A 12469-nucleotide genomic window follows, 5' to 3' on the forward strand; every position below is an offset into this window, starting at 1 on the left:
AATATAAAACCATATATCTTACCTCATTTGAGCCTGGATTTGAGGGCCTCTATCGAAGCAGGGTCTATAACCCATTATCCCCCCATGAGCTGTGCCCTGCTCGTTCATGCCTGTATGGGGTTCTCTTAGCTGCATGTTCTAAGCAGCTAAGAGATATGAAGGTTTCCTGCTGAGCCGAGTCTCTGGCTTCATGGTGATGGTCTGTGAGGGCAATTCTGTGGGTCAGTTTAGTCATAAGTACCATAAGTCATAAGGCCACTCCAGAGCTAGAGACCAAGGCAGGGCAGTGGGAAAGGAAAGGAGGGGTTTCATTTAGAAACTGTTAGTCAGTGGCGTTGACAGGACTTGGTGACTAACTGGAGGTGGGAGTGAAAGGTCAGATGCCTCAAAGGTTTCTGGTTTGGGCAACTAGATGAATGGGGGCCACTAATCAGGAAACAAGGGGTCAGCCAAGGAGCATGCGTAGGCTGGGAGAAGGAGCTCTTTGTTTGGGGAAGCCTTTGTTTAGTATGGAGCTCTGGAGTCAGTAGGTGTTGAGTAAATTATTTTTTCTTCTTAAACCTTCAGTGGCTTCCCTATGCTCTTAGGTGCCATATGGCATTAATGTGTATGTATTTAATATTTCACTTGCAACCAAAGAACACGCCTACTGCCATCAAGTGAATTCCAAGTCACAGCAACCCTATATAGGGTTCCTAAGGCTACCAGTTTTGATGGAATGGATAGATTCATCTCCCCCCAGGGAGTGGTTGGTGGGTTTGAACCGTCAAACTTGCAGTTAACAATTTGAAACTTACTTGACAGCAACCCCAGAACTCCTCCTATTTCACTGGAGAGCCTGTATACTTGAGAGTTTGGCCTGGCTCCATCCTGGCACCAGTACCCTCCAACTATCCTATAAACCACTTTTTCCCAATCACACATCTACCTCCTTTCAGATGTACGCTTCAAGCCTTGTTTTGTGACGGGAATTCTCTTCTCCCAACTCGGCTGTGTGGCTTGTTTTCATTCTTCAGATCTCAGCTAACGTATCATCTGTTGAGCCTTTTCTGGATCACAGAGCCACTTAACAAGCGATCACCTCTCAGATCCAAATTCACCATCTGTATACTCTGCTTTGTGAGGCTGGGCTGGAACTCTGCAAACGATATTTTTTTTCCTCTTTCATCAGCTGGGTTCCTGTTAGGTGCAATACTACATTGCGTTAGACTAGGGTCCCGGGAAGCAGGAGGGAAAGGGCGCTGTATTCCTTATCGTTTCCTGTTGTCAGTGTTGCCCTGGCAGTGGCAGATTGTCTTTTGGCATGCTGAGTCAGCAGGTGACGGTGTCTCCCCCATATTAACCTACTCTCTCTTGATCTCTTTTTTCACTAGCACCTCCCCTCCCCCTCTAGCCTTAGTGTGGTGGGTGGCTTGGCTGTTGCTTCCTGTAGTTATTATCTCTGTAGTTATTATTATTCCATTTTGCTTTTCTAGACCCCCTCACACCTATTTCATGTTTTCCTATATTGTCTTTGTTAGTTGCAGTTGCGTCCCCTCATGTACAACAAGATGAACTGTTACCTGATCCTGGGCCAAGGTCAAGATCATTGGTATGTTTAATCCCATTGTGTCAGTCCATCGCATGGAGGGTTTCCTGGGCTTCGCTTTACCAAGCATGGGTCCTTCTCCCGCATTTAAGTTCTCGTGATGCATCCAAAGTAAGTGAGTCCTTGTCTCAGACAATATACGTTGGCCCATATGGCCTTTATGACCTGATTTGGGGAAAAGATCATTATATTTTTCATCCTAGTCTACGGGGTTCACTGAAACCTGTCTATGATGAGTTACTGTGACAGTATTTGAAATAACTTCTAGTATTGTAGGAACACAAAAGCCGTCACAATAAGACAAAGTGATTGATGGGTTGGTGGATTCATATAATAAAGCCCCTGTTGAAATACTTAGTGTGGTTTTTGCCTTAAAAAACAAAACAAAACACTGGCCCCTGACCCAGCCATGACTAAAGTAGGCATTTGCCTGGTTACTCTCTCACATGGTTTTGCATTTCCTGCACAGCCTGCCTTCCTTACCTGGATAACAGAGTTTGTCTACTCATCACCAGATCCTCGGTGCCTAACATGCTCCCTGGTGTAGGGTAGGTGTTCACCTGAGGCTTCTGAAATGAATGAGTGAATTATTACCAAAGTCTAGAGGCGATACTGTCCATATAAAATGGCCATGACTGATCAATTTTTTTAAGTCTTTGGTTCAAGCCCAAGTTGTCATGTGTTAAGACTATTGATGAATTCACTGAGCATGTAATTCTTAGAAACCGAAAGTTAAGGGCTTTTTATAAGTAGATTAGTGTGCATGCATTTTTTTAACCTGTATGCACCATCGTTGGGTTAGGAAGAGACTTTATTTGCTTTGAATTCAGTACTCACATAAGCTACCCATTTTTAAAACTTGTAATAATAATAACAATAACACATGAGTAATTTCTTTTAGGTTAGGGGTGGGAACTGTCTGGCCCTCAGCTAGACAGGGACCACAAAATCATCAATCCTAACGAACATCACACGCCTCCCCAAAGGGAAGCAGTTTCAACCATCATATTAGGGTTCAGTTAATGAAATGTTTGACCAAATATAGCAAGCTAATTTTTAAATTGGTAGTTTGATATGACCTGTGAATGATGTTTATAAATATCCAAATGGCCGTTGGCAGAAAACACCTGTTATAGGAGGTTCTGCACAAGGCTGGCCCCGAGGAGGTGGAGGTTAAAAAACTACCACATCTCTACTTTTCGAAAGTGCTGTACCACTCCATCCTCTTCGAGATCCACTAACACACCTCCCCTTGTGTTCTCCGTCACGTGTTTGTTATTGTTGTTAGGTGCCAGTGAATTGGTGCCAACTCACAGCAATCCTATGCCAAACAGAACTAACCTTTGCCCCGTCCTGCACTGTCTCCACAATTGTTCTTTTGTTTTAGCTCATTTTTGTGTCAATCCATCTTGTTGAGGGTCTCCCTCTTTGTTGATGCCCGTACACTTTACTAAGCATGACGTCCTTCTCCAGGGACTGGCCTATCCTGATAATATGTCAAAAGTACGTGAGACAAAGTCTCGTCACCCTTGCCTCTAAGGAACATTCTGTCTGTACTTCTAACAAGACAGATTTATTTGTTCTTTTGATAGTCCATGGCACTTTATATTTTTGCTAACACCAGCGCTGTAATTCAAATACCCTGGTTCTTCTTAGGCCTTCCTTACTCCATGTCCAACCTTCACATGCATATGAGGTAAGTGAAGATCCCATGGCTTGGGTCAAGCACACCTTAGTCCTCAAAACAGCATCCTTGCTTTTCAACACTTTAAAGAAGTCTAGATTCAATGTCATAACAGAACTCACAAACCAACCAGGAAAGGGCTCACATAATTGTGGGGTCTGGCAAGTCCCAAATCCAGAGTTCAGATGTCAGTCGACAGGATTCTCCCCACTCACCTGGTTGCTGGGGCTGACAAAACCAAATTGGCCTGTCACATTATCGGCTCACAAGGCTGGGGAGGCTGGTAAATTGAGGTAGGTGATAGCCCACCTGGTCTTCTAGGTCTTGCCTCGAGCAGGTACAGACATACATCAACAAAGGTGTCAAATGGTTGCAAAGGAAAGTTCTTACTTGGTGGTCCAAGCGGAGTCCTGTACTGGGACTCACATCTCCAGGATAAAAATCTTTCCATCTTATTATGGGCTCAATCATTCACCTTTGTTTTCTCATGCACAAGTTCAAAATAATCCATATTCATTGCTTCTATTTTGCAATTGGACTTTTGCCCTCAGTCCACTATAGAAACTGCATCCTGGCAATTCATAAATATCAGTAAGTCTTTTTGACACTTCTTCTTAATACTTCTTTTTCCTTTCACAGTTGATTATCTTGCTGCATCTTGAAATTCTTTCCTCCTTGGTTTTTAGGACAATTTTGGGGGAACACTTTTATTGGGGGCTCTTACATCTCATCACAATCCATGCATTCACCCAGTGTGTCAAGTGCCTTTGCACATATGTGCCATCATCCTTTTCATGCTCTTCCCACTTGAGCCCCTGACATCAGCTTCCCCTTTCTTTCCTCTCCCTCACAAACGCTTGATAAGTTATAGATTATATTATTTCCATATCTTACATCATCCTCAGTGGCCCCTCACACACTTTTCTGTTATTTGTCCCCCTGGGAGGGGGTTATAGATTGATCCTTGTGATCGATTCCCCCATTCTCCCCTTACCCTCCCCTAATCCTCCTGCTATCTCCACTCTCATTGTTGGCCTGAGGGGTTTATCTATCTGGATTCCGTGTTTCAGGCTCTTATCTGTAACTGTGTGCACGCTCTGGTCTAATCCGATTTGTAAGGTAGAATTGAGGTCATGATAGTGGGGTGAAGGAAGCACCAAAGAACTAGAGGAAAGTTGTGTGTTTCATCAGTGCTATGCTGCACCCTGCCTGGCTCATCTCTTCCCTGTGACCCCCTCTGTGAGGGATGGACAATTGTCTACAGATGGGCATTGGGTCTCCACTCCCTGCCCCCTCCCCAACCCAATTCACCTCGGGTATGATTTTGTTCTGGGTCTTAGATGCCTGGTACCTGATCCCATCAACACCTCATGATCACACAGGCTGGTGTGTTTCTTCCATGTGCACTTTGTTGCTCCTGAGCTAGATGGCTGCTTGTTTATCTTCAAGCCTTTAAGACCCCAGACGCTATATCTTTTGATAGCCGGGCACCATCAGCTTTCTTCACATTTGCTTATGCAGCCATTTTGTCTTCTTCAGCGATCGTGTCAGGAAGGCAAGCATCACAGAATGCCGTATTGTTAGAACAAAGTGTCCTTGAGTCGAGGCCCAATGTCCATCTGCAACCTTAATTCTTCACATACAGATATGAGTACATATTTCTATTCCCCTCTCATTATATATATTTACATATGTACATGCCTGCATTTAGGCCTCTATAAATGTCCTTTGCCTCCTGGTTCTTTCTTCTATTTCCTTTTACTTTCCTCTTGTCCCACCATCATGTTCAGCCTTCATTCGGGTTTAGTAATTCTTCGCTGCTATATTGCCCTTGATGAAGCCCCCCTAGGCATAGGACACTTCTTTACCATGTTTCCTCTTCCATAAACTTTTTATTCATTCCATTTATGCCTTTTTACTTCCAATAGCCCCAAACAAATTGTTCCCTGAAGCCCTGAATTCTTCTCTCAACAACCTCTAATTCTATTCCATCCGTCTTACATATCAACTACTACTTTCACATGTGCACTCCCTAAGGTTGTCTCTGGACAGTCTCTCTCTTGTGAGCCCCGTCCTGTGCTTTCATTTGCCAACAGGATACGTACTCCTCTGGCAGTATGACTGGTGACAAGCACAATACATCCAAACCTGTCAGCTCCTCCACAAAATTTCCTGATTTCCCTTTAAAAATTGTTTGGGTTAATGAGTTAATATTTTCTGGACTTTCATTTATCATTTACTTTTCTTCCTTTCCAAAACTTGAAGCCAGTCATAAATCACCTCCTTGTTGAAGACTGCCATTGCCCCTTACCTGCCCAAACACAATCACTTCTTACCCAGTGTCCCTCACTCTAATTTCTTTCCAGTCCAGTCTATCCTGTTCAGTACTGTCCTTTCCACTAAACCAGTGGTTTTCAACGTTCCTAATGCCTTGATCCTTTCATACAGGTCCTCATGTGGTGGTGACACCCCAACCATAAAATTATTTTCATTGCTACTTCATCACTGTCATTTTGCTACTGTTATGAATTGGGCGACCCCAGCGAAAGGGTCGTTCGAGCCCAAAGGGGTCACGTCCCACAGGTTGAGAACTGCTGCTTGACTAAACAGATGGCGCCAATTATCATATGTCCCTGATCAAGAACCACTAATATTTTTATTGTCTCTAGAATAAATCCCAACCTGTTAGACTACTACATAGAACTTTCTAGTTTGAGCCTGAAATACATCCTTTTCCAGTCTTGTAAATACATCTATTTTCGGTTTCTGTAGTTCAATGTTTAGGGATGTGGACTCTGGAGCCAGATCAGTTTGTCTGAATTCTGACTCTCTTCTGTGTCACTCTGGACAAGTTTCGTAATCTCTGTGCCTCATTAATAAAAACCCTCAAAGAGTAATTATGTATATTAACCACTTTGAACAGTGCCTGGTAATTAGTAAGCATTATTGTGGTTATTATTGCTGTTAGGGGCCATTGAGCCCATTCAACTCCCAGGGACCATTTGAACAGCAGCATGACACTATGCCCAGTCCTGCACCATTCTCACAATTACTCCCAACTGTTCCTATGTCGCGCCCATGACTGCAGCCACTGTCAATCTCTTGTCGAGGGCCTTCCTCTTTCTCTCTCTACTGCACCAAGCATGATGTCCTTCTGATAACATGTCCCATACACGAGATGAAGGCTTGCCACCCTTACTTCTCAGGAGCATTCTTGTTGTACATCTTGGAAGGCAGACTTGTCTTCAGACCTCCATGTCTTTGCCAACATCAGAATTCAAATTTTTAGGTCTTCTGAAGTCTTCTTGATTGTCCAGGTTTTACATGCATATGAGGTGGTTGGAAACACCAGGGCTGGGGTCAGGAACACCTTAGTCCTCAAAGTGACATCTTTGCTTTTGAACACTTTAAAGATGTCTTGAACAGTTGTTTGATTTCTTGACTGTTGTTTCCCTAAGTGCTGATTGTTGATCCTAGTAAGATGAAATTCTTGACAACCCCAACCTAGTCTCCATTTAGCATGATATTATTTATTTAATTCAATTGTGAGATTTAATTCAATTGTGAAGGCTGTAGTCTCTGATCTTCTCACTAAGTGCTTCAAATCTTTTTCATTCTCAGCAAGCAAGCTTGTGTCATCTGCAAGTTAATTTCCAATCTGGATGTCATGTTCATGTGGAATCTGTACGTAGACCAAGAGGCAGTCATTTGGATAAAACAAGGGGATGTGGTTTAAAATCAGAAAAGGCCTGCATCGGAGTGGTTTCCTTTCACCATACTTATTCAATCTGCATGAAGAAAAAGGTGGCATCATTATTAAAGGGAGGCTCACCTGTGATGTGCAGATGACAAATCCTCGCTTGTTAAAGGTCAAGAGGCCTCGAAACACTGACTGATGGTCAAAGACGACAGCCTTCAGTATGGATTCCACCTCAATGTAAAGAAAACAAAAATCCTCATAAATGCACTGGTGCAGCTAAGAGCTTGCAACACAGGGAATCCGGGATAAACCCCTCAGGACCAATAATGAAAGTAACCATACCAGGAGGGTTAGGGGAAGGTGGGCGGAGAAAGGGGGAACTGATTACAATGATCTATATATAACCCCCACCCAGGGGGATGGACAACAGAAAAGTGGGTGAAGGGAGACAGCAGTCGGTGTAAGTCATGAAAACAATTTTTAATATAAATTATCAAGGGTTCATGAGGGAGAGGGGGTTGGGGAGGGAGAAAAATGGGCTGATACCAAGTGCTCAAGTAGAAAATGTTTTGAAAATGATGATGGCAACAAATGTACAAATATGCTTGACACAATGGATGGATGTATGGATTGTGATAAGAACTGTAAGAGCCCCCAATAAAATGATTAAAAAACAAATCCTCATAAATGGACCAGTAAGAACAGTAAGCATTAGAAAATGTACTTTATTGAGCAAATATTTGCTGGTACCTACTACGCACGAGATGCTCGTCTAAAGCTTGGCGACAAGAGGAACAAGACAAACAATAAAACTGTCTTTCTAGAGCTTATATTATACAATAATTATTAATTGTCCATAGTCCCCTATTCCTGGAAGGCCTTTTTTTCCTGTGTCATTTTCTTAAAAATTTTACTCTTTTATAGATACTCACTGAAATGCCACTTTACCCCTTAAATCTTATCTTGTACGATACTTTCATTTTAACTTATCTAGCCCTTCTACCTGTATCGTGGCAGTTATCACATTCTACACACTGTATACTGTATAATAGTTATATAATAGTTACTTTATAGTGGAGTTCAATGCCAGCAACTATGCTCTATTCTCTTTCTAAATTAGTGGTATGATTTACATTGTACTCAAGCACATAGTAGATGCTTAATTACTTCTTGAACTCTTTGCTTGCTCATTCATTTACACTTTACTAATGAACCTTCACTCACTCACTAACTCGGGTTGATCCAAACTCATAGTGACCCCTATAGGACAGAGCAGAACTGCTCCATCAGGTTTCTGGGAGTTCAAAGCTTCATGGGCATGGACAACTTGGAGCAGACAGTCCCATGGAACAAATAATGGATTCAAACCTAACCTTTCTGAGCCAGAGTATATAAGAAAATTTTAAATGAATGCTTTTTTTAAAAGATCATTTTATTGGGAGCTCTTATAACAATCTATACATCTATGTATCAAGCATATTTGTACATATGTTGCCATCATTATTTTCTAAACATTTACTTTCTATTTGAGCCCTTGGTATCAGCTCCACTTTTTTCTCTCCCTCCCCCATGACCCCTTGATAAATTATAAATTATTATTTCAGATCTTTCACCGACCGCTGTCTCCCTTCCCCCAAGGTTTCTGTTGTTCATCCTCCTGGGGGAGGGTATGTGTGTGTGTGGCTATGTGTAGATAACTGAAATAGGTTTTCCCTTCCTCCCCTTTCCGTACCTTCCCCCTACCCTCCTGGTATCACTACTCTCATTCCTGTTACTGGATTCCGTGTGTCATGAGCTCTTATCTCCGGTCTAGCCCAGAGGCTAGAAAGGCAGGACTTGGGTCATGACAGTGGGGGGAAGGGAGTGGTGGTGAGGAAGCCTCAAGGAACAAGAGGAATAGTCTGTGTTTCATTGGTGCTATACTATGCCCTGGTTGATTCATCCCTTCCCTGTGAGGGGATGTCCCATTGTCTGTAGATGGGTTTTGGGTCTCTGCTCCAACCCCCCTCGTTGTTTGGTGGTCTTCTGATGCCTGTTACTCGATCTCGTCGACAGCTCATGATCATACAGGCTGATGTACTGCTTCCATGTGGGCTCGTTGCTGCTCTGCTAGAAGGCTGCTTGTTCAACTTCAAGCCTTTTAAGACCCCAGATGCTGTATCTTTGGATAGCTAGGCACCATTAGCTTTCTTCACCACATTTGCTTAGGCATCCATTTTGTCTTCAGCGTTCATGCCGGGGAGGGTGAGCATCACAGAATGTCAGGTTGTTAGAACAAAGTGTCTTTTGTTGAGGCAGGGCTAGAGCAGAGTATGCCAATTTTAATATTTTGGTTTACTATGCATGTTCTACAGCATTCTTAATGCTCCCATAACCTTTGAAAAGAACTTCTACATTTTTACCAAAGGAGCTAATGTGGATAGAGTACATTTCCTTTGTTGTATGTATGTGTGTGTGTGTTTTAAGGTTAACACAGAATTTTCTCATTTCTTTTCTAATACGATTCAAACTTTCCTGGGTATTCAGCTTTAATTTTTATGGTTTATTATTTTTTTACTTTTATAGCTTCTAAAATCAGACTTTAGTTTTGTTTTTTTTTTTTTCTGTCATTAAGTCTTTCCACTAAATTTGCTTGTTACTCTTCAAGTATAACCTGTTAGGAGCAGATGAATGACAGGTTCTCTCCTAGCTTCTAATCCATGTTTTCTGGATCCTAAAGCTATTTGATCCAAAGAATCATACAACGGTTTCACTTACCTTTATGCCATATCATAACCATATTAAATCATCTTACCTATTCCTGTAATCCAGAAAGGACGCCATCAGAATGCACGTCAGTCTTCCCTTTTATAATAACAAGGCCAAATAACACATTTTTAAATAATGATCAAGTTTTTTTTTATTCATTAAGTTTCAATATCATTACAGAAAATGTTATGGTACAGAGTTGTTTAACATTAATTTTTCTTTGCTCTTAATTTCCACATGAATGCTGGTAACACTAATATCTGTACAAGATCAGTCTTTGATTTTATTTTTTTGTTCTGTACAATTTTTAAATGTATTGGTTAAAAAGGCTGTCAGCACTTAAGGAAGCATTTCCCCCCCCCCCCCACCCAGTTTATTCAAAGAAAAGGTTACTGCCCAAGAGTACTGTGCCACGAGGCTCCTGGGGTGAGAAACCGCGGGGTGCTCTGCGGGGCGGTTCTCCAGGAGGTGGGGCAGGCCTCTGCCCGACAGTCACTCTTCTTATGGCACTGTGCACAGAAACACGGGAGACGTGATAAAGAACAAGCAAAGGCTCTCTGTAAAGCGGTTATGAAGCGTCCTAAGAAGGGAAATCCAAGTGTTGCCTACGCTAGTATAAATAAGCAGACAGCCTTGATTTAAGAGCATAAGTAGTTGTATTTTAAAGATGAGAAAAACACAAGTTCTGCAGGCACCTACCGCTGTCTACTAAAAGCTATCGCTATCAGACCTAGCATTGAACACACAAAGCAATTTGCAAGAAAGGAAAAATTTGCTTTGATTTAATCAGAATAGAGTTGTCTGTTAAGATTTGTTTTTAGGTGTGTTGTCTTTAAAAGGTATTTAAATTCATTTGAAATATAGTTCAAGATGTTGACTATACAGATCAACTTTTATCCAAATCAGAAAAACTAGCTGTGCCGTTGCATATTACAGGATACAGTCAATGATATGTGGACATGCATCGAAGCTTTCTCCTGAGGGTGAACATCATAGCCGCCCAATGACCATGACATCTACCACCTCGCCCTTGTGGAGCTCCACGTACTGCTCTGTCTTTGGAGGTAGCATCAACAACCCATTGGCGCTGCGCATGCTCATCAGACGGCTGCTCATCTGATTACCTGGAAAGAAAGGCTCTCATTAGAGCAGCACAGGCAACAGTTGGTACCTTTGGAGCTGCTAGGGTGCTTTCCCAAGTGAAATCCCGCAACAGAAGTGTCCGTAGGCCTCGGCGATACAGAGATGATTCCATTTCCAACCATCTTCTTTAGGTATATGCATGACTATCTCCTACCACCTTCTCACTAACACTTTAGAAACAAGCATTAGAATTATTGCAGACAAGAATAAAAGCAGGATTCCATAGCATTATGAAAGATGCCACGACTTTCTCTATTCAGACAAAAATGATTTGTGTCTCAAAAGACTTCTAGGAGCTATTAAAATAACAATAATGACCATAACAGCAATTACAATTTATTTAGTCTTTACAGAGTACCAAGCATGATAGAAGACATGAGTTTTTGAAAAGCCAAAGAAGATAATATGACCATAGGAAACTTGTCTATGGTCCTAGTAACTAGGCTAGTTAGTAACCAATTTAATGCAAGTGTTTTTGATGACTACCAAAGTGAGAGATCAAAGATTGAGGTATTAACTATAGAACTCTAAATTATTTTTAAACTTAAATTTTACTATATTACCATGGCAAATATATGCCATATACACTCGTGTATAAGCGGAGTTTTCCAGCACATTTTTAATGCAGTTTTTGTGGTACAATTAGGTGCCTTGGTGATATTTGGGTCGGCTTATACTTGAGTATATATGGTACATCATAAAACACCATTCCAACATTTTCTACCTGTGTATTTCTGTTACATTAATTACATTGAGCGTGCTGTTACTGGTATTCTTTAAACCCATCAGTATTTGGGGATACTGTAGGATGAGAGGACCGCATTCTACGATAACTGGACTGTTAGCTCACATCTCAGTGTGTGTGCTGGCACGGCCACGTTACCTTTGTTCTCTACAATTACAGTTATGCACAGAAGTCAACAGATGAACAATCTATATATCTGACAGAACATGCAGACTTAGTCTCTACAATTTTACATTTGTGATTTCCATTGTTATCTAGAAAATAAAGGAGGCTTGGTGACAGAGTGGGTTATATAATGGGAACACAAGGTTGGTGGTTCAAACCCACCATTTGCTCTGAGGGAGAAAGCTGCAGGTTGCTGCGCCGTTAAGACGTACGTCCTCAGACACGCACTCGGGCAGGTCTACTCTGTCCTGTAGGGCTGTTAGGAGAGGAATTGACTTGATGGCAGGCAGTGTGAGTGAAATCTAGAAAATATGGTTCAGTGAAATAACTCAATTTTCCTTTCCTTTTTCTTTCTTAAAATTCTTGTCTTGTTATTCTGTAATGTTCAAGAATCATTTATATTATCTGACCAGTATCATAATTTAAACATTAGGCATACACAAGGAGGGAGATTATATATAAGTTTGTGTTTAACAGGATAGGTGAGTCGGATGTTTCAGGTGTGAATGACTCACCTGTACTCTGTGCCCAAGGCAGTGGTTCTTGATGATGCCAAGTTAGGATACACCGGTGGTATTCTGGACGGGGATCCAGTTTCACATCACATGATAACTACAGAGTGAAGAGAAGGCAAATGGGATTACCTGAAAATCTCTCAAAACTACACGGTGATGAGAGTAGTGATACCAGGTGGGG

The 12469-nt window shown here is 41.8% G+C and overlaps 1 protein-coding gene across 1 annotated transcript in view; it reads right to left on the reverse strand.

Moving 5' to 3' along the window:
* Positions 1-10710: 10710 nt before the first annotated feature.
* Positions 10711-12469, reverse strand: part of GPHN (gephyrin) — a 292262-nt gene continuing 290503 nt past the window's right edge. Inside the window, exons 17-18 of the mRNA XM_030884864.1 lie at positions 12289-12385; positions 10711-10844 (exon numbers count right to left, since the gene is read on the reverse strand). Coding sequence (XP_030740724.1) covers positions 10711-10844; positions 12289-12385 — 231 coding nt within the window. The remainder of the gene's footprint in view (positions 10845-12288; positions 12386-12469) is intronic.

This window comes from Echinops telfairi, unplaced genomic scaffold (genome assembly GCF_000313985.2).
Source record: "Echinops telfairi isolate 266 unplaced genomic scaffold, ASM31398v2 ScPeMD7_18;HRSCAF=68, whole genome shotgun sequence".
Lineage (NCBI taxonomy): Eukaryota > Metazoa > Chordata > Mammalia > Afrosoricida > Tenrecidae > Echinops > Echinops telfairi.